The sequence below is a fragment of the Stegostoma tigrinum genome, chromosome 5, assembly GCF_030684315.1.
Source record: "Stegostoma tigrinum isolate sSteTig4 chromosome 5, sSteTig4.hap1, whole genome shotgun sequence".
Classification (NCBI taxonomy): domain Eukaryota; kingdom Metazoa; phylum Chordata; class Chondrichthyes; order Orectolobiformes; family Stegostomatidae; genus Stegostoma; species Stegostoma tigrinum.
Window position 1 is genome coordinate 11,440,089 of NC_081358.1, and position 27,043 is coordinate 11,467,131.

The window sequence follows — 27,043 nt, forward strand, 5'->3', positions numbered from 1 at the left end:
ACCACCACACTCCTGGGTCTCATTCACTTTATTGTCCTGTAACCTCAGGAACACGGAGAGGGAATGTGAACAGGGATAACTCTTGCTGTCCGACATCAGAGACTGCAAGGCCCGACAGCAGGCAGCGCCAGACAAGGAGGGTGGTTCAGACATAAACATTTGGGAAGGGCAGTGGCCAAGATGGACACTGGCACATCAACATATGCAGGGGACAAGAACAAACCACCTCCCGATGCCAGACAGACAATACCTGACACATCTTTGAATGGCCTGAAAAATGATCGCTCATATTTGTTGGATGGTTCATCAAGAGCCGCAGCCTTGTGGATTTGGTGGGAATCCTATGCCCCTAACCCATAAGGTTACTGTGATACTCGGTTTCTACACCAGTAGTGGCTCCCAGTTCACGACAGGCAACATAGGTGCATCTCACAATCTACCGCACTCTCACACTCGTTCTGGTTGTGCCAATGATTTGATCCACTTCACGTGGATGTGCTTATGGCTAATAATGTAAGGGAGGCACCATGAGAATCAAAACTCAGGGGTGCTTCGATCAAGTTCATGTGCCCTCCACTGTCATCATTGGGCTTCTCAAAATGTGCTTCCACTGCCGTGAGCGGTCTACCATGCACAGTCTAAAGGGTGTCATGATTTGTAGTCGTTTTCTATGCACTATACAATATAGGAACTTCAAAACATAGGAGTAGGCACAGGCCATCTGGCCCTTTGAGCCTTGTTCCACCATTCAATAATATCATGGCTCCACTTTCCCGTCTGATCCCCAAGACCCATCACTCCTTTGTCTGTCGAAAATCTTTTTAACAGAACCTTCAGTAAATTTAAATACTTATCATCCGCTACCTTCTGGAGAAGAACATTCCACATGCTGACAACACCTTAAGATGGACAAAATTCTCCCATCTCTTAAAAGGGAGATTTCTTATTGTTAAACTGTTTCCTCTAGCATCCCAGTCTACCCCCTTTCCAGTATTCACAAGAAGGTATATGTTGCAATAAGGACAAGTCTCATTCTGCTAAACTCCAATGGGTATAGGCCCAATCAATACATTTTTTCACAATAAAATAAGTTCTTCATCCCAGTCAAGTGAATTTTATCTGAACTGCTTCTAAAGCAATTGCAACACTTTTGTTTCAAATAGAAAAACCAATGCTACACACAATACTCCAGTAGTAAACACAGCACTCTCACCATCATGGCCACATTAAAACATCCCTGTTTTTTTAGATTCCATCCCCTTGCAATAAAAAAATCAACAAAGAGCAAAGCTCAATACTGATTCCTGCAGGACACAACTGTTAACCAGTCTGCAAGCAGATCTAGTTCTTCCATCACTGCTTCCTGCTAACCATCTTCCAGCCAATTCAATATGTTAACATTAATATTGCAAGCTTCAATCTTGTAGAACAGGTATAGTTTAAGTATCTCACCACAATTTGTTTGAAAGTCTACATCGACGATGGGTTTTCCTTATCCAATATCTCAGTGACTTATTCAAAAACTACAGTGAAAATTATAAAAAATTAATCTTCTTGAAGCCATGTTAAATATCCTTGGTATGTTCTGTTTCTAAATGTACAATTTGTAGCTCAGTTGGCTGAATGGCTGGTTTGTGATGCGGAGTGTTAACAATAGTGTGGGTTCAATTTCTGAGGTAACCAATGAAGGATTCCCCATCTCATCATCTTTCCCCTCACCTGTCCCTCGGGTAAACCACCACTAGTCATCCCTTACTAATGGGAGAACAGCTCTATGATCTGCTAGAACTATGGTGACTTTGCCTCAATACAATTTGTCATGAATTCCGTCCCAAATTATTTCCTGAACTTCTTTTGCCATTATTGACATTGGAGAAATGCATCCATCATAATTCAGATCTGATATTTCTGCTTGTTGAAAGTCTAAGCGACCCATAAACTCTGAGTGCGGTGAGCTACTGCAGGGACTCACACACCTGTGCTTTTAAAGCTGGATTGAATTATCCTGTTTGAGGCTGGCATTGAGCTGATTTCTGGGTTGCAAACCTGGATGAATACATTGTGGGCGTTTGAACACAATCTACTCGGGGAAGGAGAATTGAGAAGCTGCCTCCTGGAAAGCTAGGGATAGCAGGTCACCTCAGGACATTCAAGGGTCTTCAGTGTCCAAAGTGAAAGGAACCCAGTGAAGCTATCAATAAGGCAATGGTTCTGAAAGAGTTAATACTGAAATTACATTAGCTGCACCCAATTGGATGACATCACACACAATCTGTGCCTGGAGACAGTGAATTCTACAATAGTTTTTCAAAAGAGCATGTGTATTCTGTACGGCTTCTGACAGTCCTAGTAATGATGCCTAACTTCTGATGTAGTTATATATATTGGTATCATGCAATAAGCCTTCTTGTTAATTAAGAATAGGAACTCATCTGTAAAGACTCTACAACGGTGCATTATTGATCTTAAATGAACTTTCTTGCTTATAAAGGGGCAGCTTTCTCACAAATGTACATTCTATGCTGCAGCTGTACAAAACTCTGGTGCGGCCGCATTTGGAGTATTGCGTACAGTTCTGGTCACCGCATTATAAGATGGATGTGGAAGCTTTGGAAAGGGTGCAGAGGAGATTTACTAGGATGTTGCCTGGTATGGAGGGAAGGTCTTATGAGGAAAGGCTGAGGGACTTGAGGTTGTTTTCCTTAGAGAGAAGAATGTTGAGAGGTGACTTAATTGAGACATATAATCAGAGGGTTAGATGGGGTGGATAGGGAGAGCCTTTTTCCTAGGATGGTGACGGCGAGCACGAGGGGGCACAGCTTTAAATTGAGGGGTGAAAGATATAGGACAGATGTCAGAGGTAGTTTCTTTACTCAGAGAGTAGTAAGGGAATGGAACGCTTTGCCTGCAACGGTAGTAGATTCGCCAACTTTAGGTACATTTAAGTCGTCATTGGACAAGCATATGGACATACATGGAATAGTGTAGGTTAGATGGGCTTGAGATCGGTATGACAAGTCGGCACAACATCGAGGGCCGAAGGGCCTGTACTGTGCTGTAATGTTCTATGTTTGATTTACACTCTGTAACGACATTGGTTTCTAAAATAAATAAATAAATAATGGCATTGCATTAGCCAACCTTCCATCCTCCAGCACCTCACTTGTGGCTGTCAATTAGATTAGATTTCCTACAGTGTGGAAACAGGCCCTTCGGCCCAACAAGTCCACACCGCCGCTTCGAGCATCCCACCCAGACCCATCCCTATCCCCTTATAACCCACACACCCCTGAACACTACGGGCAATTTAGCATGGCCAATCCACCTAGCCTCCTATGCAAACTCCGCACAGCCAGTTACCCCAGGTTGGAATCGAACACAGGTCCCTGGTGCTAGGCAGCAGTGTTAACCACTGAGCCACTGTGTCGCCCATGCTGTGTTGATGATACAGATATCTCAGCAAGGGTCCCAACAATCACTTCCCCAGCTTCCCACACGTTCTGATCAGGTCCCAGGGATTTATCTACCTTTATGTGCTTTAAGACCACCAGAACCTCTTCTGTGATATGAGCGTTTTTTCAAGACATCACTAATTATTACCCCAAGTCCCCTAGGTTCCACAGTTAATACCGATGCAAAATATTTGTTCAGCATATCACCCATCTTCTGTGGTTCTACCCACAGATTGTCACATTGATCTTTAAGGGGACCCATTCTCTCCTTAGTTACTCTTTTGCCTTTAATGTACTTCTCAAATCTCTGAATTCTCCTAAACTCTTTTTGCCAAAGCAATCTCATGTCCCCTTTATACCCTCCTGTTTTTGCTCTTAAGTATGCTCTTACTGCCCTCTTACCCCTCCAGGGATTCACTTGATCCCAGCTGACTGCACCTGACATATTTCTCCTTTTTCTTGACCAGAGCCTCAATTTCTCTAATCATCCAGCATTCCCTACACCTACCAGCCTTGCCTTTCACACTAACAGGAACATACAGTCTCTGAGCTCTCATTACTTCATTTTAATGGCCTCTCACTTCCTGACCATTGCTTTACCTGTGAAGAACATCCCTCAATCAACCTTTGAAAGTTCTTGTTTAATGCCATCAAAATTGGACTCAGTCCATTTTCGAACTTCAACTTTTTGATCAGTTCTATCCTTTTCCACAATTACTTTAAAACTTGAAATTGTATCTCCCTAAGTTGATTGAGTTTTTTTGAAGAGATGACTGTAGTAATTGTAATGAGGTCAACCAGGTAGACCTCATAGAATATGAGTTCCCGATTGGGGCTGTTAACCTGCTCCATTCAGAGACCGCTCACTGACAGATACAAACCAAAGTGACAGATATCCCGTCCACCTGAGATCTGGCTCTGAGAAACTTGGTCAGTGTCAAAGATTCTCCGTGTGAAAACAGAGGGTGACTTGGTGATGGGATACCAGCCCTTGTGGAGTTATTTCAGTGACAAAGAAGGTTGATGAAGGCAGATCAGTAGACATTGTCTATGTGGACTTCAGCAAAGTATTCGGCAAGGTTCCACATGGTGGGCTGGTTAGTAACATTGGATCACATGGGATCCAGGGAGAGCTAGCCATTTGGATACAGAATTGACCTGAAGGTTGGACATAGAGAGTGGTGATAGAGGGTTGCTTCCTGGAGGCCTGTGACCAGCGATGTGCCACAAGAATCAGTGCTGGATTCACTACTATTCATAGTTTATATAAATGATTTGGATGTACATAGAGGAGATATGGTTAGTAGGTTTCCAGATGACACCAAAATTGGTGGTGTATTGGACAGCGAAGAAGGTCATCTCAGAGCACAACTGGACCTTGATCAGATAGGCCAATGAGCCAAAGACTGGCAGATGGAGTTTAATTTAGATAAATGTGAGATGCTGCATTTTGGTAAGACAAACCAGGGCAGGACCTACACGGTTATTGGTAGGACCTTGGAGAGTGTTGCTGAACAAACAGCCTCAGGGGTCCAGGTGCATAGTTCGTATGAAAGTGGAGTCACAGGTAGACAGGTTGGTGAAGAAGGCGTTTGGTGTGCTTGCCTTCATTGGTCAGAACATTGAGCAGAGGAGTTGGGACGTCATGTTGTGTTGTACAACACATTGGCGAGGTCACTTTTAGAATACTGCATACAATTCTGGTCACCATTTTAGGAAGGATGTTGTTAACCTCAAAAGGTCACAGAAAAAATTTACAAAGACTTTGAGTTCAGGCAGTGGAGTACCGGAGGCTGAGGGGTGACCTTATTTATAAAATCGTCAGGGGTATAGATAGAGTGAATAGCCAAATTCTTTTTCCCTATGATAGGGAAGTATGAAACTAGAGTGCTTAGGTTTAACACGAGAGGGGAGAAATTTAGAAGGACCTAAGGGGTTACATTTTCACACAGAGGGTGGTGCATGTATGGAACAAGCTACCAGAAGAAGTGGTGGGGGCTGGTACAATGTAACATTTAAAAAGCATCCTGATAGGTTCGTGAATAGGAAGAGTTTAGGAAGATGTAGGCCAAATGCTGGCAATGCAACTGGGTGAGATTGGGATGTCTGATCAGCACAGATGAGTTGGACCGAAGGGTCTGTTTCCTAGCTGTATGCTGTACTTCACATCTGTAATTGGATGACTATTTATCTCCAAACAATGATGCATTTTTGTTTGTTTGGTAAAGTAGACTGACGCAATGTTTGAAATCACAACCGGTTGCTATTGGTGTCATAATAAATATTTAGTGTAGGATGCTTAAAACACTCCAGCAGCAGGGGGCAGTAGATGTAAAGGAATGGTGAAACTATCTGCCTGAAACTCTGATCATTTCCGTTATCACAGTCAGCTCCGTACCAGTATTTAATGCAGCCTGAACAATTTGAATGTGTTGAAAGCATTTGATGATTAATAACTTGAAAACCAAATCCAGGCTGACTTCCTTGATGACAAATTTCCAATGGCTTTATCTGAAATAGAACGAGTGCACTTTCTCCAATGTCCCAGCCACATTATCCTGCACCATCACTAGAAAGGGTTATCCAGTCTTTATTACTTTGCTGCTTATGGATTTTTAATGAGTGCAATGCAACTAATGCTTTTCCCTGCAAACAGCCATAATTAATTGGAGGTAAATCATTTGGAATACCCCATGGTTGTGAAAGGCTTTTTATAAATGCAAGAGGTTTCCTACCCATTGAATAATGTTTTCAAAGGAACGCAATGGGCTGTATGATTGCCTTCTGTGCAGTAAGATTCTGCCTCAGTCAGCCTCATACAGCACCTTCAAACAGGAGCATTTCATCAATGACATTTTACATGGCAGTTAGCTATAGTTTGCAAGGCTAAAGGCGGATATAACAGGTTGCTGAATTGGATGATCAGCCATGATCATATTGAATAGTAGAAAGGCTTGCTTCTGCTCCTATTTGCTATGTTTCTTTGATTTTAAACTTCAAGAATTTTTTTTAAATCTCTGATTCTTGTCATCTAATTATCATCAGATTTGGGTAAGGGCTTGCAGCAACATCCTGACTGGGTAAACTGCAGATCTGCAGACCATCCAAACATTATTAAGAGATTGTCATTTCTGAAGAAGGTTCCCGACCTGAAAGGTCAACTTTCCTGTTCCTCTGATGCTGTCTGGCCTGCTGTGTTCCTCCAGCTTCACACTGTGTGTTATCCAAAAATAGTATAATGTAGGATATGCAGGCTGGTTTGATCTTAGTAGGACAATAGGTTGTGGGCCAAAGGGCTTGTACTGTGCTGTACTGTTCTATGTTCAAAAATAATTGTTCTATCTTATACCAAGTCAGGTTTCATTCGTACCTTTTTCAGAGAACATTTCCTCAACAGCATAGTGTAACGTATTATAGTCTACGACAATGCTTACAAAATGGCTATTTCACAGCTATTTTATTTGCAGTTAACTCAACTTGATGGCTTCCATGATTGTCATTGACAAATCCGAAAGGAGTAGTCATTTCACATTTAAGAAATGCTGAGAAAAGACACTTTTTGTTGAAACTATTCATCTTACACTCATCGGGTCATTCATAAGAAATACTCAGGCAAAGGCAGACAGAATTTGAGATAACAAGGTGTACAGCTGGATGAACACAGCAGGCCAAGCAGCATCAGATTCTTCAGAATCGTCTGGGCCCGAAACGTCAGCCTTCCTGCTCGTCTGATGCTGCTAGACCCGCTGTGTTCATCCAGCTCTACACCTTGTTATCTCAGATTCTCCAGCATCTGCAGTTCTTGCTATCCCCACAGACAGCATTTGATGTGTACAAGAAGAGAGTGCTAATTAGTTGGTAGTGTTTCACCTTGACAAAAGAGGCAACTACTATTCTCTGGTTCAGTCCTTAAAGCAATGCCTTGACCAATTAAAGCCAATCTGCTGATTTAAACTTCAAGAAAGCTTGACATTTGACTGTTTAACTGCTGCATTTTCCATCGTAATGCCTTTACCAACTAACATCCACTTATTAACCGATTAGCACTCTCTTTTCATATGGCATAAATTATTGTTCCTCTTTACCTTGGTATGAACTAATACCCTGATGAGTGACAAAATGTGTCTTCTGTCAGCAAGACTCAAGTTCTGTACTGCTAAACAAATAATATTAATTTTTTTAAACCTGCACCTGTATGTCATGATGTAGAACTGGATGAACACAGCAGGCCAAGCAGCATCAGAGGAGCAGTTCCTGCTATCGCTGTATATCATGCTAATGTTTCAATCAATTTGCCTCCGATACTGTCAAAGTATAAGCACTACCTAAGAATAGGCAAACTGTTAAATCACACAAACAAATTCATTACAAAACTAAAACTCCCTCGTGAGCAGTATAGTTTGATTGGATTCATTGTTACAAAGAACAAAGAAACCTACAGCTCAGGAACAGGCCCTTCGGCCCTCCAAGCCTGCGCCAGTCGAAATCCTCTGTCTAACCTGTCATCTATTTTCTTAGGGCCTGTATCCCTTTGCTCCCTGCCCATCCATATACCTGTCCAGATGCATCTTAAAAGACACTATCATGTCTGCGTCTACCTCCTCCGCTGGCAACGTGTTCCAGGCACCCTCCACCCTCTGTGTAAAGAACTTTCCACGCATATCTCCCTTAAACTTTCCTCCTCTCACTTTGAACTCATGACCCCTAGTAATTGAGTCCCCCACTCTGGGAGAAAGCTTCTTGCTATCCACCCTGTCTATACCCCTCATGATTTTGCAGACAAACTTGATCTTCTTCCTCAGAACTCTCAGTGTCAACTTGAGGACACTCCCTCTTTGCTTTGGGTGGTTCAAAACCTCATGATACTTTCAGTCACACCTCATGCACTTATCTGTTCGTTGGGTTTTGCTGGGATTCACTTACCACAAGCTAGGTATTCTGAGGTACTTAGAACTTTATAGTGCTCCTATGAAGTAATTAGGACATTTCGTTTTATTAAGAAAACAGTATAAGTATAAATATTTTTGTCAGTTTGAGTATGTGTCTTTTCCCAAATCTGCCAAAGTCTGACTGTGCCTCATAGACATTTGACAGATCACTTCATCAGTTTGAGCCAAGAATTCTCAGTAGATGATTCAAACCTTGATCTTTATTCAACTGATAGGCATTTGACTCACAAATCTACTTCTGGTTAGAGATACTCCATTTCTTCTTTAGCAGGAATGTAACCTGTGTCACCAAACCCACTTTATTCAACTATAGGTCATTTGATTCAGGTGCCAATAACATCAGAGGATATCATAACAATTTATATTTTGTTTTGTACCACTTCTCACAATGGCCACTAAGATTGTAGCTTTCGGTTATTTTCTATTCACGAAACCTGAGTGATGAAGGTCAGAAGAGGAGGCAATGGTTATATACTATACTGTACATATATTTACAAGAGTTACACATTTCAAATATAGACTGCCTAATCCAACAATTAGAGTTTTAGTCTTTGCCAATTACAGGGGACATCTTCATAGAATTAGCCCAATTGATATATGATTAATGAAGAGGTGTGTGTGTGTGCATGTGTGTGTGTGCATGTGTTTGTGTGTGTGTGTGTGTGTGTGTGTGTTTGTGTGTATGTGTGTGCGTGTGTGTGTGTTGATCCTCGGTTTGCAGAAAGCTGAGTGGGTTGATGGTCTCCAGAGAAACAACAGGAGCCATAGCACTGACGGATTACTGCCAGGGGAGCCTATAAGCAGTGACTCACCCTGCAAGACTGCTCTGGTCGACATGCAGAAAATTTTCAATTTAAAAAATGTTGTGCTCCCATCGACCATGTGTGGGAGTGGACAAATAATTCCCTGAGCAATGCCCAGCCCTGATGTTTGTGAATTGATTAGTCATTGTGCACTGGGTCACATGAGGTGGAAAAGATGTATAATCTTCAGAGCCCTGACGATGACATTGGCCAAGATAGCCTCCTCACTCCATCGCCCCCGTTGCCTTTCTTGGCAGCCTCCTTGGAGTTAGTCAACCTCCCAGGCGACTTTCAAAGAACTGACACGATTCTGCATCACAGTCTGTTGCTAGGCACCAAAAACATCTATTGCCTCCACAGCTGACTGGAGAAGCTTTCTAGCAGTTTACAGGCATTTTCAATTTGGCATCCAGTATGTGGAGTGGGAGATATAACAGTAGGGAGTAGCTGTGGAAAAAACTAAGATCGAGGTCCAAGAAAACAGACCAGAGACAGATGTGGTGATCAAGAACATAAGCAAAACATTGCAGATGGTGGAAATCCGAAATGGAGAAGAAACACAGAAAATGTTAAAAAAAAACCTCAATAGGCCAAGCCGTGAGAAGTGTAACTGAATTACTGGGAGAAAATTACTGCCCCTAGAAAGGGACATCATGGCAGAGAGCTGCAGGAAGAATGGAGGAGGTAACATTGTGGGGAGCAGGGGAGGAGCTGGCTCAGATTGACATCCTATCCCTGTCCTGCAATGTTTTCCTGACAGGCTTTGTCTGTCACACCAGGGTGGAAAATAAGCTTAAATGGTCAAACACCCTCTTAAGGGGGAGGCAATGGCCTAGTGGCATTATCCCTGGACGGCTAATCCAGAGACACAGAGAAACATTCTGGGATCTGAGTTCAAATCCTGCCATGGTAGAATTTAAATTCAGTAAATATCTGGAATTAACAAACTAATGATAACCATGAATCCATTGTCAATGGTCAGGAAAAACCCACCCAGTTGGTCTCCAAATTTGAGGAAGGATATTCTGGCTATTGAGGGAGTGCAGTGTAGGTTCACGAGGTCAATTCCCAGAATGGCAGGACTATCATATGTTGAAAGACTGGAGCGACTGGGCTTGTATACTCTTGAGTTTAGGAGGATGAGAGGGGATCTGATTGAGACATATAAGATTATTAAGGGATTGGACAATCTGGAGGCAGGAAGTATGTTTCCGTTGATGGGGGAGTCCAGAACCAGAGGACACAGTTTGAAAATAAGGGGGAGGCCATTTATAACAGAGTTGAGGAGAAACTTCTTCACCCAGAGAGTGGTGGATATATGGAATGCTGTGCCCCAGAAGGCAGTGGAGGCCAAGTCTCTGGATAGTTTCAAGAAAGAGATGGATAGAGCTTTTAAAGATAGTGGAATCAAGGGTTATGGGGATAAGGCAGGAACAGGATACTGATTGTGGATGATCAGCCATGATCATAATGAATGGTGGTGCTGGCTCGAAGGGCCGAATGGCCTACTCCAGCACCTATTGTCTATTGTCTAATGCCCTTTAGGGAAGGAAACTGCCACCCTTACCTGGTCTGTACTACATGTGACTCCAGATCCAGAGCAATGTGGTTGACTCTGAACTGCCCTCTGGGCAATTAGGCATGGGCAATAAATGCTGCCTGGCCAGTGACAGCCTCATCCCATGAATGAATAAAATAAAAGGTCCACTTTAACAGTTCATTGCCATATGGCCAATGGCAGTCCTGGGATGATATAGGCAGGGTAGGATTAATTAGACTGGCTTGTTTCCCTCCCCAGTTGTAGTTACTGATAAAGTCTCTCCATCCTAGTTACTGCAGGGTTCCTGCCTTCCTCGGCAGTGGTGATTCATTATAATAAAATGTGAGGCTAGATGAACACAGCAGGTCCAGCAGCATCTCAGGAGCACAAAAGCTGACGTTTCGGGCCTAGACCGTTCATCAGAGAGCCAGCTGATGCCAGTAGCACTGCATATGGTGGGCGGTTTCCATCAGTTGGTGAGGCAAGCTACCAGTGGCTATCAGGGAGTGGTCTCCAGGTGTATAATCCCTCCTTCATTTTCCGGCCAAATGAATCCATCTGTTCCCATTTTGATTTATAAATGTACGAAACTGGAGAGAAATCCAACTGGCTGGAAATAGTGGGTGAGGATTATGTTACCAACACACCCCAGGCATGTGCTCACAGTGGTCCATGACCGAAGAATTTGCATAAAAATCATGAGTTTCAATACAAAATCACCAGAAGCACTGCTTTGTAAGTTAAACGGGATAAAAGATAATTTTATTACACAGCTATTCCTGGCAGTTACTCGGGTAAAAAGGGATGAAGTGATCAACTGGAAAGCAGAGAACAAGCTTTAAAATAGATAAGGATAAAACGTATGAGGGTGGGATTGAGATCGGACTCTCCAATTGTCGCAAGAGCAGTTTGCTTGAAGATTCCTTCTGTGAGGTGGAGGGTTTGAAAGTATGAGATCAGATTCCTGCAGGCAAATAATTGGATGTTGCTCCAACAGTTGGATTGCAGGCAGCAGATCTTGGCAATGAATGAAGGCTGCTTTGTTTCGCTTTTACGAAACTTTGGCTTTTTTTTAACTAAAATATTTAACCCACTTTCCTAATCAGCCTGCTCTGGGATGTTATTACAGACCTTCAGAGGCTCGAACCTTAGCTGTATAGCCCAGGGTCAAGAACACTACCACTGAGCCATAAGAGGGTTCAGTAGCCTCATTTGCTACAACATGCCGAGATACCTCCCTGTTGAGAAGCAGCAACAGTGTTTAAAGATGCAAAAACAGAAATTGCTGGAAAAGCTCAGCATCTTTGGAGAGAAATCAGAGTTAACATTTCAGGTACAGTGACCCTTCCTCAGAATTGATGGTAGCTAGGAAAAAGTTAGTGTTTATGCAGAAGATAGGGTTAGGAGAGGAGTAATCAATAGGTGGAAATAGAGCCCAAAGAGAGAAAAAATCAGTTGGACAGACTAAAGAGTGGAAGATGGCCAGCCGAGGAGAATGAAAGGCAATGAATGGGAGCTATTTGTGGCCAACAATGGGATATGTGTAATAGTAGATCAAGGCCTGGTGTGTGGGTGTTGGGAGAAGGTTCCTCAAGCCCTAAAATTGTGAACTTGATATTGAGTCCAGAGGCTGTAGAGTTGCCAAGCAGAAAATGAGGTGCTGTTCTTGTGCTGAGCTTTGCTGGAGCACTGCAGCAGGCCTAAGACAGAGGCATTGGTCAGGGAACGGAGTGGTGTGCTGAAGGGGCAGGCAACTGGAAGCTCAGGGTCTTTTTTGCAGGTAGAACGTAGGTGTTCTGCGAAGCAGTCTCCCAGTTAATGCTTTGTTTTCCCAATATAGAGGAAACCACCTTGTTGAGCAGTGAAGACAGCATACCAAATTGAACAGGTAAAGCGCTGCTTCACCTGGAAGGTATGTTTGGGCCCTTGGATGCTGAGGAGGGAGGAGGTAAATGGGCAGGTGTTGCATCTTCGCCGGTTACAGGGGAAGGTGCCGTGGGGCTGTGGGTTGGTGTTGGGACTGAAGGAGTGGTGGACTAGAGTATTTCGGAAGGAACAATCCTTGCGGAAGGCTAACAGGGAGGGGAATATGTGTCTAGTGGAGGCATCCCACTGGAGGTGGCGGAAATGGTGCCTACCTATCCTCTGGATGTGGATGTTGGTGGAAAGGTGGGTGAGGATAAGGGAGATACTGTCCCTGTTGTGGGAAGGAAGAGAATGGGTGGAGGCTGAAGTGCAGGAGATGGGTCAGACCCAGCTGAGAGCCTTGTCAACTGCAATGCTGGGGAATTCTTAGTTGGGGAAGAAGTTGGATATTTCAGAGGCCCCTTTGTTGAAATTGGCATCATCATACAAATGCAACAGAGGCATAGGAACTGGGAGAATGGAATAGAGTTTTACTGGATGAGGGTGTGAGAATGTACGGTCAGGGTAGCTGTGGGAGTCAATGGGTTTGTAGTGGATATTGGTGGCCGCTTATCCCCAGAAATGGAAACCGAGATGTTGAGGGAGGGAAAGGAGAAATCAGGGATGGACGAGATAAAGGTGAGAGCGGAGTGGAAATTCGAAGCGAAATGGATAAACTTTTCCAATTCTGGGTGAGAGAGGGCTGATGATATCATCGATACACTGGAGAAACATTGTGGGTAGGGGCTAGAATAGGACTGGAACAAGGAATGTGCCATGTACCCCGCAAAGAGACAGGCATAACTGGGTCCCATGCAGGTACCCATGGACACCCCTCTGACCTGAAGAAAGTTTTTTTTAAAGTTCTTAAGGCTGTCTCTGTCCTGATGTTCCAATAATCGTCTTTAAAAAATGGCTGTTTCCAGCTTGATTTCTCACAATCAAATTAAATGTCAAGGAATTATTGTTTTACACAGAACAAAGCCAGCTATGTTTTGAATTCCGTACGATAACTGTCCCACATCCTGTTCACATTCGTACAAGGAAGGATGTTCTGTCTGAAGAAGTGCAATGAAGCTTTACCAGACCGATTCCTGGGATGGCACGACTGATATATGGAGAGACGTTGGATCAGTTATGACTGTACTCACTCGAGTTTGAAAGAACAAGGTGGAGATCTCATAGAAAGCCATAAAAACCTAAGACAGACTAGACAGGATAAACACAGGAAGAATGCTCCTGATGCAAAGGAAGTCCAGCACTAGGAGTTATCGTTTAAGGATAGAAGGTAAGTAATTTAGGACAGAGATGAGCAGAACTTCCATCACGCAGAACAGAACAGCACAGGAACTGGCCCTTCAGCCCACCATGTCTGTGCCAACTATGATGCTATTCTAAACTAATCCCATCTATCTGCATATGGTCCACATCCCTTTATTCCCTGCCTGCTCGTGCGTCTGTCTATGTGCATCTTGAACTTTGCTATCAGAGAGTGGAGAAATCTTGAAATAACCGCACAAAGGCCAGAAACCTGTCACCAAGTCACCCTTTATTTACATGCCCAAAATATTTGACACTGGCCTGGCTTCTTCAGAGCCAGGTTTCAGAGTGAACAGAACCTTCCCAATTAACAGGGAATCAGGGAACTCATATTGTGTGAGAGACACCCAGCCGACCTGGTTACAATCACTACAAATCCATGTAATTGTCTACTGCTGAAAACAGTTGATGCCAAAATATTTGGGCCGCATGGACTCTTGCTGCACTGTTCGGGGATTCTGAGATTTATATGAGTTTAAAACAGTTCCTAGGGTTAAAGGAATCAAAGGGTAAGGGGGAGAAAGTGGGAACAAAATGCTGAGTTGGGTGATCAGTCATGATCATTTTGAATGGTGGACTGGTCTCACAGGGCTGAATGCTCCTATTTTCTATGTCACTACAGAGGCTCACAAGTATTCACACCACTTGAAAGTTCAGTAGACAGTTCTGGAATTGCTGAGTTATTTAATGACCTTTTGTAATTGGCTTGTAACATGATAGCTCACATGGGTGGCCCAGTGGTTGGCAGTGCTGCCTCACAGCGCCAGGGACCCAGGTTCAATTCCACCCTTGGGTGACTGTCTGCAGGGAGTTTGCACATTCTCCCTGTGTCTGCACGGGTTTCCTTCTACAGTCTAAAGATGTGCAGGCTTGGCCAAGCTATATAGTGTCCAGGGATGTGTAGACTAGACACGGGAACTGCTGGGTGATTAAGGATTGATTACATTTCTACACAAACTATATAATAATTGTGCATCTGTGGTAATTACCAGGCCTTGAGTCCTGAGGATATATAAACAATGACAATTTTATTTTCAAAGTGATCATTAGACCTTTGAATGTGACGCAGGAGGCCACCAACCATTCAGGTAAATCATTCCAGGCAATAACAAGTTGCTGTGTAAAACAATCATTTTCCCAATGAAGTCCCAACGAAGGGTGTAAACCCGAAATGTCGACTCTATGCTGCCTGGCCTGCTGTGTCCCTCCAGCTCCACGCTGTGTTGACTGACTCCAGCATCTGCAGTTCTTGTATGCTGCATATCTTTGTTCTGAAATTCACCAAACAATTAGGTTCTAATCAATCCCATAATTGCCACAGTCAGCCATGAAATCAGGAGGATTCTCAACTGTGCTTAATTCATCACAACCTGACACCGCTTTGCCCTATCCCACCCTGGGCCTACCTCACTGTTTTAAAAGGGGTGGGACTTAGAGCTCAGTCTGACTGCCAAGGTGTCATTTTTTTCTCAGACATCACCTCGGAAGGAGAAGAAGACTTCAAAACAATTCCACTTGTTTCAGTAGCTCAGAATAACACATTCATCGTAGGGCAACTTGCACTGTTCCAACTGTGGATTAAAAATAGTCCACGTTATGTGAGGTCTAAAATGATGGATACATCTGATTGGATAGTGCCTTTGGTGTCCAGAGAATGAGTTCAGTGGAAAACATAATTACTTATGGCATGAAATTACCGTTTGGATTCCAATAGCAAGCTGCAGTCATCCAAATACAATGAGTTTAAAAATAACACTTTGCAGCTAAGATTACAAGAGTAGTTAACCAATACCTTGTCTGCAGTTGAAACATAGGACCATCCTTGTTCACTTGAAGAACGACAAACATTGTTCACTGCGTATTTTTTCACTGACAAGCAATGGTAGGAGTGTTGAGATGGATAGGGTTGACAGTTCAAGCAGAGAAACGCCTTGGTACTTGAGTGGAAGACCCTAAACCAGAGCAAAACTCTGATGAGGTGGTCCGCATCTTTCATGCTGACATGCTTTCTGCTTCTGCCTGGCTCCTAATCTGCTTTGCTAGACTTCCAAACTCCCTTTACTGCGAACGCACCCAATATCTGACAACGCCTCCTGCCCCACACCCACCCCTGTTCCTAACCCCAACTAGTGATGTATTTGTTTGATTTTCTGATCTTGAGGGTGCTTTTGCTTCTGTTGGGAACAAACAAAGCGTATCACGCTTGTCTGGAATTCACTTTGACTCTCCTCAGTGTTCACCCTATTCTCTGTGGGCATGTGTTTCCTTTCTGTTAGCAGCCCCTCTACTCTGCTCAAAACTCGTTTCTCCAGCTTTATTCTTTACATTAGTGAATCCAAATCTGAAAACACCTTTGGTTTCTGATTCCAGACTACTTCTTGTCGATAGTTCCTGGGAGATTTTCTTTCTGAGATAATAAAATGTGAGGCTGGATGAACACAGCAGGCCAAGCAGCATCTCAGGAGCACAAAAGCTGACGTTTCGGGCCTAGACCCTTCATCAGAGAGGGGGATGGGGTGAGAGTTCTGGAATAAATAGGGAGAGAGGGGGAGGCGGACCGAAGATGGAGAGAAAAGAAGATAGGTGGAGAGGGTATAGGTGGGGAGGTAGGGCGGGGATAGGTCAGTCCAGGGAAGACGGACAGGTCAAGGAGGTGGGATGAGGTTAGTAGGTAGATGGGGGTGTGGCTTGGGGTGGGAGGAAGGGATGGGTGAGAGGAAGAACAGGTTAGGGAGGCAGAGACAGGTTGGACTGGTTTTGGGATGCAGTGGGTGGAGGGGAAGAGCTGGGCTGGTTGTGTGGTGCAGTGGGGTGGGGGGGGGGGGACGAACTGGGCTGGTTTAGGGATGCGGTGGGGGAAGGGGAGATTTTTAACTGGTGAAGTCCACATTGATACCATTAGGCTGCAGGGTTCCCAGGCGGAATATGAGTTGCTGTTCCTGCAACCTTCGGGTGGCATCCTTGTGGCACTGCAGGAGGCCCATGATGGACATGTCATCTAAAGAGTGGGACGGGGAGTGGAAATGGTTTGCGACTGGGAGGTGCAGTTGTTTGTTGCGAACTGAGCGGAGGTGTTTCCTCTGAATGAGTCCTCCCAGCCTTTTTCAGCTGGACAGCCTCTTCCCTTGATGATTTGAGATCTCTTGTACCCTGTTCATGTTTATCGCTCTATTTCGTTTCCTCAGCAACTGACTCAGGCTCCTACCCATTCCACATGGAGATCTCACCCTTGCTGGATGCTGACGAAAGTGAGAAATAGTCTCGCCTTTCCCCTCCTATAGATGGTATTCGACCTGCTGAGTGTTTCCAGCATTTTGTGCTTTCATTCGAGGAACGCATGTGCCTTTTGAGCCAACAAACGAATAACTTCAAGTGAGACTACCGTCAATGCACTGAAGTGCGGTCAATTATTCCACTGTGTGACAGGCAGCTGATCCCATTTTACAAGTGAGTTAAATCCACAGCCCCGTGATTGCACAGTAGGATATAATCTGGCTAAACGCTTCGGGAACAAGGAGGGGGAGTGAGAGATCTATGTTCCAAATGCTTCTTAGCAGGGGTTACTGCAGTTCATTGTGTTACTCAGGCATTATATTTGCCTGTGATCTGTAAAAAGCATCTCCTTTTCTTTGGCTTTTTCTGCTTTGAATTCTCTGTTCGGGTACTTCCTGTGGGCAACACAGAGAACGCGGTGTTACAATGACTTATTTCTTCTCAGTCTTTATCTACACTTATCAAAAGAGGATATGTTTGGAATCAGAGCCATAAACAAGGAAAGGGATGGAGTCAACCAACCATTCCCATTCCACTGACGAAACAGAAGAGAGTTCCTCAGAAACTCTTGGGGTAAAAGAAAAGGATAACCTTCTTTCTTTTTAAATTCAAACTTGGACTTGTTTACTTTGTGCAATGTTGTAAAGAGAAGGCTCGGAGCTGTTGTGTGATTGTGTAGAGCATACTCTAAATGCCTAAAGGCAGCTTAGAAAAGGACAGAGGCTTAATTGTTACAAAACTAGACTCTTAAAGCACCAGAATCGCTACTATTCAGTTCGGCTCACAGTAATACATTCTGAAAGGCCTGCCCACAGTTTCAGATTGGGTGCAAAAAAAAATCCATGCCATTATTCGAAAAGAGAAAGGAATGCACTCCCCAGTGTCCTGCCTAGCATATATCCCTCAAGAAACATCACTGATATCTCATCCAGTCATTTATCTCATTGCTGGCTTGAGAGTTTGATATTGTGTAGCAACTGTACATAAGTTGACCATGATGTTTCTCTATGTTACAATACAGATGATATTCCACTGGCGCTTCATTGACTGTGAAGTACTTTGGGGTTTCCTTAGATTGTGAAAATCGCGAGAGAAACTCAAGTTCCTTCTTACTTTCTGAGGAGATTTATGAGCTTGGAGATGGGGCCTGTAAGCAAAATTGAAGAAAAATGTGTCATGCCAGTTCCCCAAGGCATGCCCATCTTGTCCCATTTATCCTGGAGGCAGCTCCTGTGCGATGACAGCTTTCTGTCTGGCAGCAGTGAAGTGCACTTATTAATCTGCAGAAAATTGCAAAAGCTCTCCTGCAATTTTGACAGCAAGAGCCCCCATGCATTGCCCACAACATTCAAGAGGGTAGCTGCACAGTAAGAGGAAAGAGAGCCATGAAAATAAGGAGTAATCTGTCTGTCTAGTGGTGCCAATAGCCAGCCTGAGGCCATGCAGTGACAGAATTGCGATTGGAGGTCCAGGACACTGTTCTCACAGCCAGCGGTTGGGGTACAGGGACAACTGCCTGTCCTGCAGCCCTTCACCCTGCTTTACTTTATCCCCTCGGAAACACACTGTCAATCCTGGTGCTGTGAAAGATCCAAGTATACTCACCAGTCCTCCTCCCCCTCAGTCTGGACAGGAAACTCAAGAGGCAGCCTGCTAACCAGTGATCTTCCGGAATGTTCCAGATATTGTGCTGATCTGATGGCCTGGTCTCACGTCTGGAAGGTTCAGCTCATGTTACCTTTGTGGAAAATTGTAGGGCTTTGTTTCGGCACAGTTTTTTTTCCTCCCTCCCCTTTATTTATTCACAAGATGAGGGTGTCACTGGCTAGGCAGCATCTATTGCCCATCCCTAATTGCCCAGAAGGCAGTTCAGAGTCAACCACATTGCTATGGGTCTGGAGTCACACGTAGGCCAAAACAGGTGAGGATGGCAGTTTCCTTCCCTGAAGGACATTAGTGAACCAGGAGGGTTTTCTCCTGACAATTGACAATGGATTCGCGGGTCATCGTTAGATTGTCAATTCCAGATATTTTACTGAATTTGAATTCCACCATCTGCTGTGGAGGGATTTGAACCCTAGTCCCCAGGATGTTAGCTGGGTCTCTGGGTTAATAGTCTAGTGATAATACTACTGGGCCATCACCTCCCCCTTAGGGCTGCTGACTGCAGTGCTTTCAGGCTTGCTAGTGGCACCATGAAATGGTCAGATTGCATTTTATTTTCACACTTGCTGTGCCCTCCCACTGTGCAGTTCCCTCCTCTGTACCTTCTGACACCGTGTAGGGGCCTGCATGATGCTATCGAAATTGCATCCCCATCGGAAATTTGCTATCATGTGCACATTTAACAAGCCTAATGGGCTCCACCTTGCTGCTGGTTGAGTTGCTGTCGTTTGAGCTGACTCTGGGTGTATCAGGAGAAAGTGGGAATCAATGGGAGAATAGCCTCAATCAGAGATAGGAAGAACTGCAGATGCCGGAGTCTGAGATAACAGTGTGGAGCAGGAGTAACACAGCAGGCCAGGCAGTGTCAGAGGAGCAGGAAAGCTGACGTTTCGGGTCGGGGGCCTTCTTCAGAAATAAGCTCAATGCGTTTTTCTTTGGTTTAATTAAAGCGCTCTTAATGTGTGACTGAAACTATTAGTAAATGCTGCATGAAGCTTATTTGAAGCTTATTCTTTACTGACTAGTAATTTCAAGGCAATTGGTACTTGCAGTCAATAGAAAAACTGCTGATTCTGTTTGGCTTGTATTTAAGATCCAGGGAGCCAACAGGCTGTATAGCTTCTTAGTTGCTGGAATCATTTGTTCGGGTACGTATGGAGCTAAGCCAAATGCAACAGCACGTTGGTGCAGTACTGAACTGCTTGGAATTACAGTGCAGTGCTACTCAAATGCTGAAGTTGGATCCAAGGAATCTGCAGACAGAAAAGAATAAGACCGAAGAGTAGGAAAGTAAATTGCAGAATAACCGGGAGGTTTGCGGCATCAGGAGGATTTGTTTCCATTTTTATTTTCGGCGTTTTACAAAACAAAAAAGCAATGCCCCTGGGGACTGTAGCTGTCTCCATCTGTCTATTGCTGTGCACAGGGGCACATGGACAGTGGGGTTGGTGGTCCCGGCTGTGGGGGACAGACAAAACCACGGCAACACCCGGCACAACGACCCCGGTGAGCACACAATCACCCAGCAATGACCGGCTGCCAGGAGACACGATGAGCCAAGGACTCCAGTCCACATCAGCTGCCAAATCGGCTGATGCCACCCAATCCCTGAGTCCACCTCGCCAAGAGCACTCGGCCCGAGTGTCCTCAACAGCAAGGAACTCTTCAGCTGCAGAACTGACTGAAACCAAAAGTGTTGGCCAGCTTCAGGAAAGGAATCTGACAGGTAACACATACTTTCAGCAGGGGTTAACTGAATGCTCAGGCTGTCCTTATCGGATCGACATTCAGTCTACACTGGGCACTGGAAGTCAGGTGTGGCATTATGCTGAAATAGCAAAGCTTTCCTAGCAACGTTCAATATGCCTAGTGTCTGAAATTGTGGCCTTTTTATTCACATTTAAAAATTTCAGTGCTAATTGCGAAGCATTCCATTTAGAGCTGATGGAAGTTAAAGCTGGCACAGTTGGAAACACATATGCATTCTATCACACCCATATGGAGGAAATCTACTTTAACATTGCTGGGGGAAGATTTCCAATGCAACTAGTCTGATGTGTATACCTAGCACTCTGCTTATTTTAAAATTTCATACTTTCAGTAACTGCTGTTACCTGCTCAGTCTGCACGAGCCTGTACTGGTAGGGCTCGGTATTTAAAATGGTTACAAAGCTGTGCTTTACATGTCTGTGGTAAATGGTTGCTTTCCTGGAATACCAGATCAGGTCAAAGGCCTTCCAGGGCAATGTTTAGATAAGATCTTACTTTATGCAGCAAAAAAGAACAACATTTAAATACTAAATGGGGAGGAAAGAACGTACATTTATGCAGCATTTTCATAACCTCTGATTATGTCGAAGTTCTTTCCAGCCTGTGAATTACTGGGGGACGGGTCTGGGTGGGATGCTCTGAGGGTCAGTGTGGACTTGTTGGGCTGAAGGGCCAGTTTCCACACTGGTGGGATTAGCTTTTATTCTATGACACTCCTTCTGAGGGGTGATGAGGTGCAATTTGTTTCTGATGGTATCCACCGGGTATAGTCTCGCCACACAAAGGGTAAGGAAAGCAAACCATGCTGGGATTGTTCCCAGTTGGAGAGAGGTAGGAGGTGGTAGGGTGTCTGAATGAAGGCCCCAATGTTGTCAAGGTAAGCCCCACCTAGAGCCAGCCTCCTGCTTTTGCTGCTGGTCCCTGTCCTCCTCCCCCTCATGATCTCCCAACCCTGTACTGCTGTTGCCAGGATCCCTCGACAGCGCTGGGATTCCAATGTGCGCCACTGAAGTAGCGGCCACTGCTCCCCCTAGAGCTTCGCCAACCACAGCACAGCTACCAGTGAGGTGAGGAGGGGATGACAGGATAGGTGTGGCAGGTCAGGAGATAGCAACATTTCTTTCCCTGGGGTCCTTGATCCTGCACAACTGCTACACAGTTCGGTATTTAATTCAGCAAGACCTCCCCAAAAGGAGGCAGGACAGGGCCTTCACTAACTTGTCTGCTGATGAATGGGATCCCAGTCATGTACATTGAATGTATAAAGGTTTGTGCAAGAGAGCCACATGGTAAGATCCAACAACCCTTCCTGTCTGCTACTCATGTTCCAGAGAAAGCAGCCGCCCACCCAAAGCCCATCTGGACCATCCCTCAAACACCATGTAGTCGCTACCTGGGATTTACTAGACTGATGTCTGCAATGGCAGGACTGATGTACGAAGAGAGACTGGTTCATTAGGTCTATATGTGCTGGAGTTTAGAACAATGGTACATGGGATCTCATAGAAACCTACAAAAGTCTAACTGGGCTAGACAGCATGAGTGCAGGAAGGATGTTCCTGATCACTGGGACGTCCAGAACAAGGGGTCACAGTTTAAGGATAAGGAGGAGGCCATAATAGCACTGAGAGAAAGAGAAATTTCTTCGCCCGGAGAGTGGTGAACCTGGGGAAATCTCTGTCACACAGAGTGGTTAAGGTCAAAACACTGAATATTTCCAAGGAGGTGGATGCAGTTCTTTGGGCTACAGGGAACAAAGGGGAGAAGGTGGGAACAGGGTTCTGGCTTGGGTGATCAGCCATGACCATGTTGAATGGTGGAGCAGGTGTGAAGGACAGAACGACCCTACTCCTATTCCCTAAGTTTCTATGATTTCTCCTGATCAGATCCTGTAACAGCGACGAAAGGTAATTGTATATCCCGTGGAAGCAGAAGTCTGATCTGGGGAATCCCCCAGAGATGCATATTTAATGAAAACGTCGCAATGGAAAGGGATTCGCATTGGTTAAACGGTGACAGGTAAAGCATTTACGTTTTTGTTCTTGTATTGCAGAGAGAGGATCCAACGATCACATTGACTTAACGGGCCTGATTGGAGTCCCTTTACCACCGTCAGTTGCATTCATCACGGGATATGAAGGCTTTCCAGCATACAGTTTCGGGCCGGGTGCAAACATTGGTCGGCTGACGAGGACTATGGTGCCTCAGTCTTTCTACAGGGACTTTGCTATCCTGGTGACCATCAAGCCAGCCAGTGACAATGGTGGGGTGCTGTTTGCCATTACAAATTCCTACCAGAATATTATTTACTTGGGAGTGAAACTGACTGCAGTCTGGAACAACAGCCAACAGATTGCGCTTTTTTACACGGAATCGGGTTCTCAAACTTCCCATGAGGTCGTCTCATTTGAAGTGCCACCAATGACAAACAAATGGACTCGGTTTGCTTTATCCATTGAGGACGATCTTGTCACGTTGTACTTGGACTGTGATGAATACCAGCAGAGCCACTTCACACGGTCACATCGGGCATTACATTTTGAGCCAAGCTCTGGAATTTTCATTGGGAATGCTGGAGCTTCAGGGTTGAGCAAGTTTATAGTAAGTGCCATGGAGGTTTTATTTCTCAATGTGTTAAAGGCTTAAAAGATGCATGGTTGATATATTAACCACTGATATTGGTGTTTTATTAGCAAAATTATCATCACAAAACCTCTGAAAAATATAGCAGGGTCAAGCGTTTAAAGTGTTATTTCACCTTCCAGGTATAGGCTATTCAGATCACGTATTTATGAAAACAATTTAGTGGTCTCAATATTTACCTGAGTCGAGATTTGGAGTACAAGGATGGGAAAACCCAGCTGGCCAGAGTACATGTGTATTTTTTTGAACAAGTTTCCTGCCTGGGAATCAGTCTCATTGACCGGCTTGGCTGCCTGACAGGCAGGGAATGCCTAGGAAAAATCTGCATCCCAGGAGCGGATAGCTTCGGTAGCTGTTGGATGTAGAGTTTGTTGTGGCAAAGGTTCCACGCAGTATAGTTGTTGGGATCAGGAAATGGGTTACAGCCAGCTCAAAGTGCACAGTCAGGTTGGAGAGGGAGCAACATTGAGTCAAAAACTGGGACAGACGTGACATTTTCATAGAAAGATCAAATGGGTTCAGTTTGTTCTTTGATCCTGAGGGCGTTTATAGAGATGATGATGGATAATTCTTGATTGTGCCAATTGGGTGCTGATTTTGGAGGTGCACGTGTATTTAGTCATTTGAGCTGAGGTAGGAACTCCCTACCTACGCCCATGACACCATCCATGCCCTCCATCTCCTCCAGAACTTCCAATTCCCCGGTCCCCAACACCATGGACGTGCAGTCCCTATGTACCTGCATTCCCCATGCAGATGGCCTAAAGGCCCTCTACTTCTTCCTGTCCCGCAGGCACGACCAGTCCCCCTCCACCAACACCGTCATCCGCTTAGCCAAACGCGTCCTCACCCTCAACAACTTCTCTTTCAATTCCTCCCACGTCCTACAGACAAAGTGGGTGGCCATGGGTACCTGCATGGGCCCAAGCTATGCCTGCCTCTTTGTAGGTTACGTGGAACAGTCCCTCTTCTGAACCTACACTGGCCCTAAACCCCACCTCTTCCTCCGTTACATTGATGACTGTACTGGCGCTGCCTCGTGCTCCCACGAGGAGCTCGACAGTTCAGCCACTTCACCAACACCTTCCACGCCAACTTAAGTTCACCTGGACTATCTCTAACACCTCCCTCACCTTCCTGGACCTCTCTGTCTCCATTTCGGTCAACCACCTAGAAACTGATATCCATTTCAAAGCCCACCGACACCCACAGATACCGAGAATACACCTCCTCCCACCCACCTTCCTGCAAAAATGCCATCCCCTGCTCCCAATTCCTTCACCTCCGCCGTATCTGCTCCCAGGGTGAGGCATTCCACTCTCAAACATCCCAGATGTCCTCGTTTGTCAATGACTGCAACTCCTCCCCCCCCCCGCAGTAGTTGAGAACGCCATCAACCGTGTCTCCCGCATTTCCCGCAATGCATCTCTCACACCCCATTCCTGCAATAACCACCAAACGAGAATTCCCCTCATCCTCACACACCACCCCACCAACGTCCGGATCCAACGCATCAACCTTCGACACTTCCACAATCTGCAATCCAACCCCACCACCAAAGACATTTTTCCCTCTCCACCCTTATGTGCTTTCCAGAGGGACCACTGTCTCTGGGACTGTCTGCTCCACACTCCCCTACAGCCCCACCACACCCAGCACTTTGCCCTGCAACTGCAGGAAGTGCCACACCTGCCCCCACACCTCCTCCCTCACCCCTATCCCAGGCCCCAAGAAGATTTTCCACACCAAGCAGAGGTTCACCTGCACACCTGCCAATGTGGTATACTGTATCCTCTGTTCCCGTTGTGGCTTCCTCCACATCGTGGAAACCAAACGGAGGCTTGGGGACCACTTTGCAGAGCACCTACGCTTGGTTCGCGATAAACAGCTGCACCTCTCAGTCACGAACCATTTCAACTCGCCCTCCCATTCCTCAAACGACATATCCATCATGGGCCTCCTGCAGTGCCACAATGATGCCACCCGAAGGTTGCAGGAACAGCAACTCATATTCCGCTTGAGAACCCTGCAGCCCAATGGTATCAATATGGACTTCACAAGCTTCAAAATCTCCCCTCCACCCACCACATCCCAAAACCATCCCAGCTCATCCCCTCCTCCCTAACCTGTACTTCCTCTCACCTATCCCCTCCTCCCACCTCAAGCCTCACCCCCATTTCCTACTGACTAACCTCATCCTGCCCCCTTGATCTGCCCGTCCTCCTCGGACTGACCTATACCGTCCCTACCTCCCCACCTACACGCACCTCTACAGTCTCCATCCCTGCCCCTTTAACTTGTCTGTCTCCTCTCCACATATCTTCTCCTCCATCCAAATTCGATCTGCCTCCCCCTCTCTCCCTATTTATATCAGAGCCCTCTACCTCTCCCCCATTTCTGATGAAGGGCCTAGGCCCAAAACGTCAGCTTTCCTGCTCCTAAGATGCTGCTGGGCCTGCTGTGTTCATCCAGCTCCACACCTTATTATCTCGGATTCTCCAGCATCTGCAGTTCCTATTATCTCTGTAACACTTTTGTCCCTCTTGGCTCCAAAACCAGGAGGACACTATTTTTTTAAAGAAAATCTGTCATGGTACGCAGATGTTGCTGGCAAGCACAACATATATTGCCCATTCTCTATTGCCGTCAAGAAGGTGATGGTGATCCACCATGAAAGCAGCACTCTGACTTGCTCGTATAGCCTCAGTGTCTATATGGCTGGATTGGTTTGGTTTTCTGGTCAATGGGAACACCTGAGATGTAGTGGTGGGCGATTCAATGATGGTAGTGCCAGGAAGTCCTGCAGAAGTTCATTATCAAGGAAAACGTGTTAGATTCCCTCTTGTTGGATTTCATGGCTCATGTTATTTATAAATTTAACTGATTACTCATCAGACTAAAGCTAAGTGTTGTCCAGGTCTTTTTGAAGATGGACTCGGACTACTTTATTATCCAACTAGTTATGTATGGTACTGAACCTTGTCCAATCATCAATGAACATTCTTCATCTAACCTCATGATAAAAGGAAGGCCATTAATGAGGCTTATGAAGATGGTTGGTCATATGAACTACCCTGAGAAACCGCTGCGCCACTGTCCTGAAGCTGAGATGTTTTGACATCCAATAACCACAGACAAACTCCTTTCTGATAGGTATGACTCCCAACTCGAGGAGAGTTTTTTTCTGATTCCCAGTGGTTCGAGTTTTGCCAGAGCTCCTTGATGCCACATTTGGACAAATGCTGCCTTGCTGTCAAGAACAATCACTCTCACCTCACTTCACTTCTGGAATTCATTTGTTTTATCCATGTTAGACCCAGGCTGTAATGATTCCACAGACATGTAGTCCTGGAAAAATATAAACCGTAAATTATTGCTGAGTGAGTGACACTTGATAGAACAGTCAAAAAAAAATTCCGTAATTTTGCTTCCAATTTGAGAGTAGATTGATGGGAGAGTAATTGCTTTCAAATTGAACTTGTTCTGCTTTTCATGGATAGGATATGCTTTGACAATTGTCTACATTGTTGCATGGATTTCAGTGTGGTAGTTGTGCTGGAATAAGGGCCACAAGTAGTTCTGGAATACAAGTCTTCAGCACTGCAGCTACAATGATGTTGGCACTCACAGGCTTGGCTGTATCTAGTATGTTCACGGAGTTCCTCAGGGTGATGTCCTAGGCCCTACAAATTCAGCTGCTTCATCAATGACCATTTCTGCATA

General features: G+C 45.1%; 1 protein-coding gene across 5 annotated transcripts in view; it reads left to right on the top strand.

Annotated features, from left to right (window-relative positions):
- LOC125451525 (collagen alpha-1(XV) chain-like) overlaps positions 1-27,043 on the top strand; it is a 243,159-nt gene that overhangs the window by 49,947 nt on the left and 166,169 nt on the right. For 2 of the 5 annotated variants that reach the window (XM_048528705.2, XM_048528707.2), the window contains exons 1-2: positions 20,039-20,633; positions 22,731-23,278. In XM_048528705.2, the coding sequence (XP_048384662.1) occupies positions 20,285-20,633; positions 22,731-23,278 (897 nt within the window). In that variant the 5' untranslated portion in view covers positions 20,039-20,284. Of the gene's footprint in view, positions 1-20,037; positions 20,634-22,730; positions 23,279-27,043 lie in introns of those variants that run through there. The other 3 variants (XM_059645829.1, XM_048528708.2, XM_048528706.2) reach the window with 2 other exon arrangements.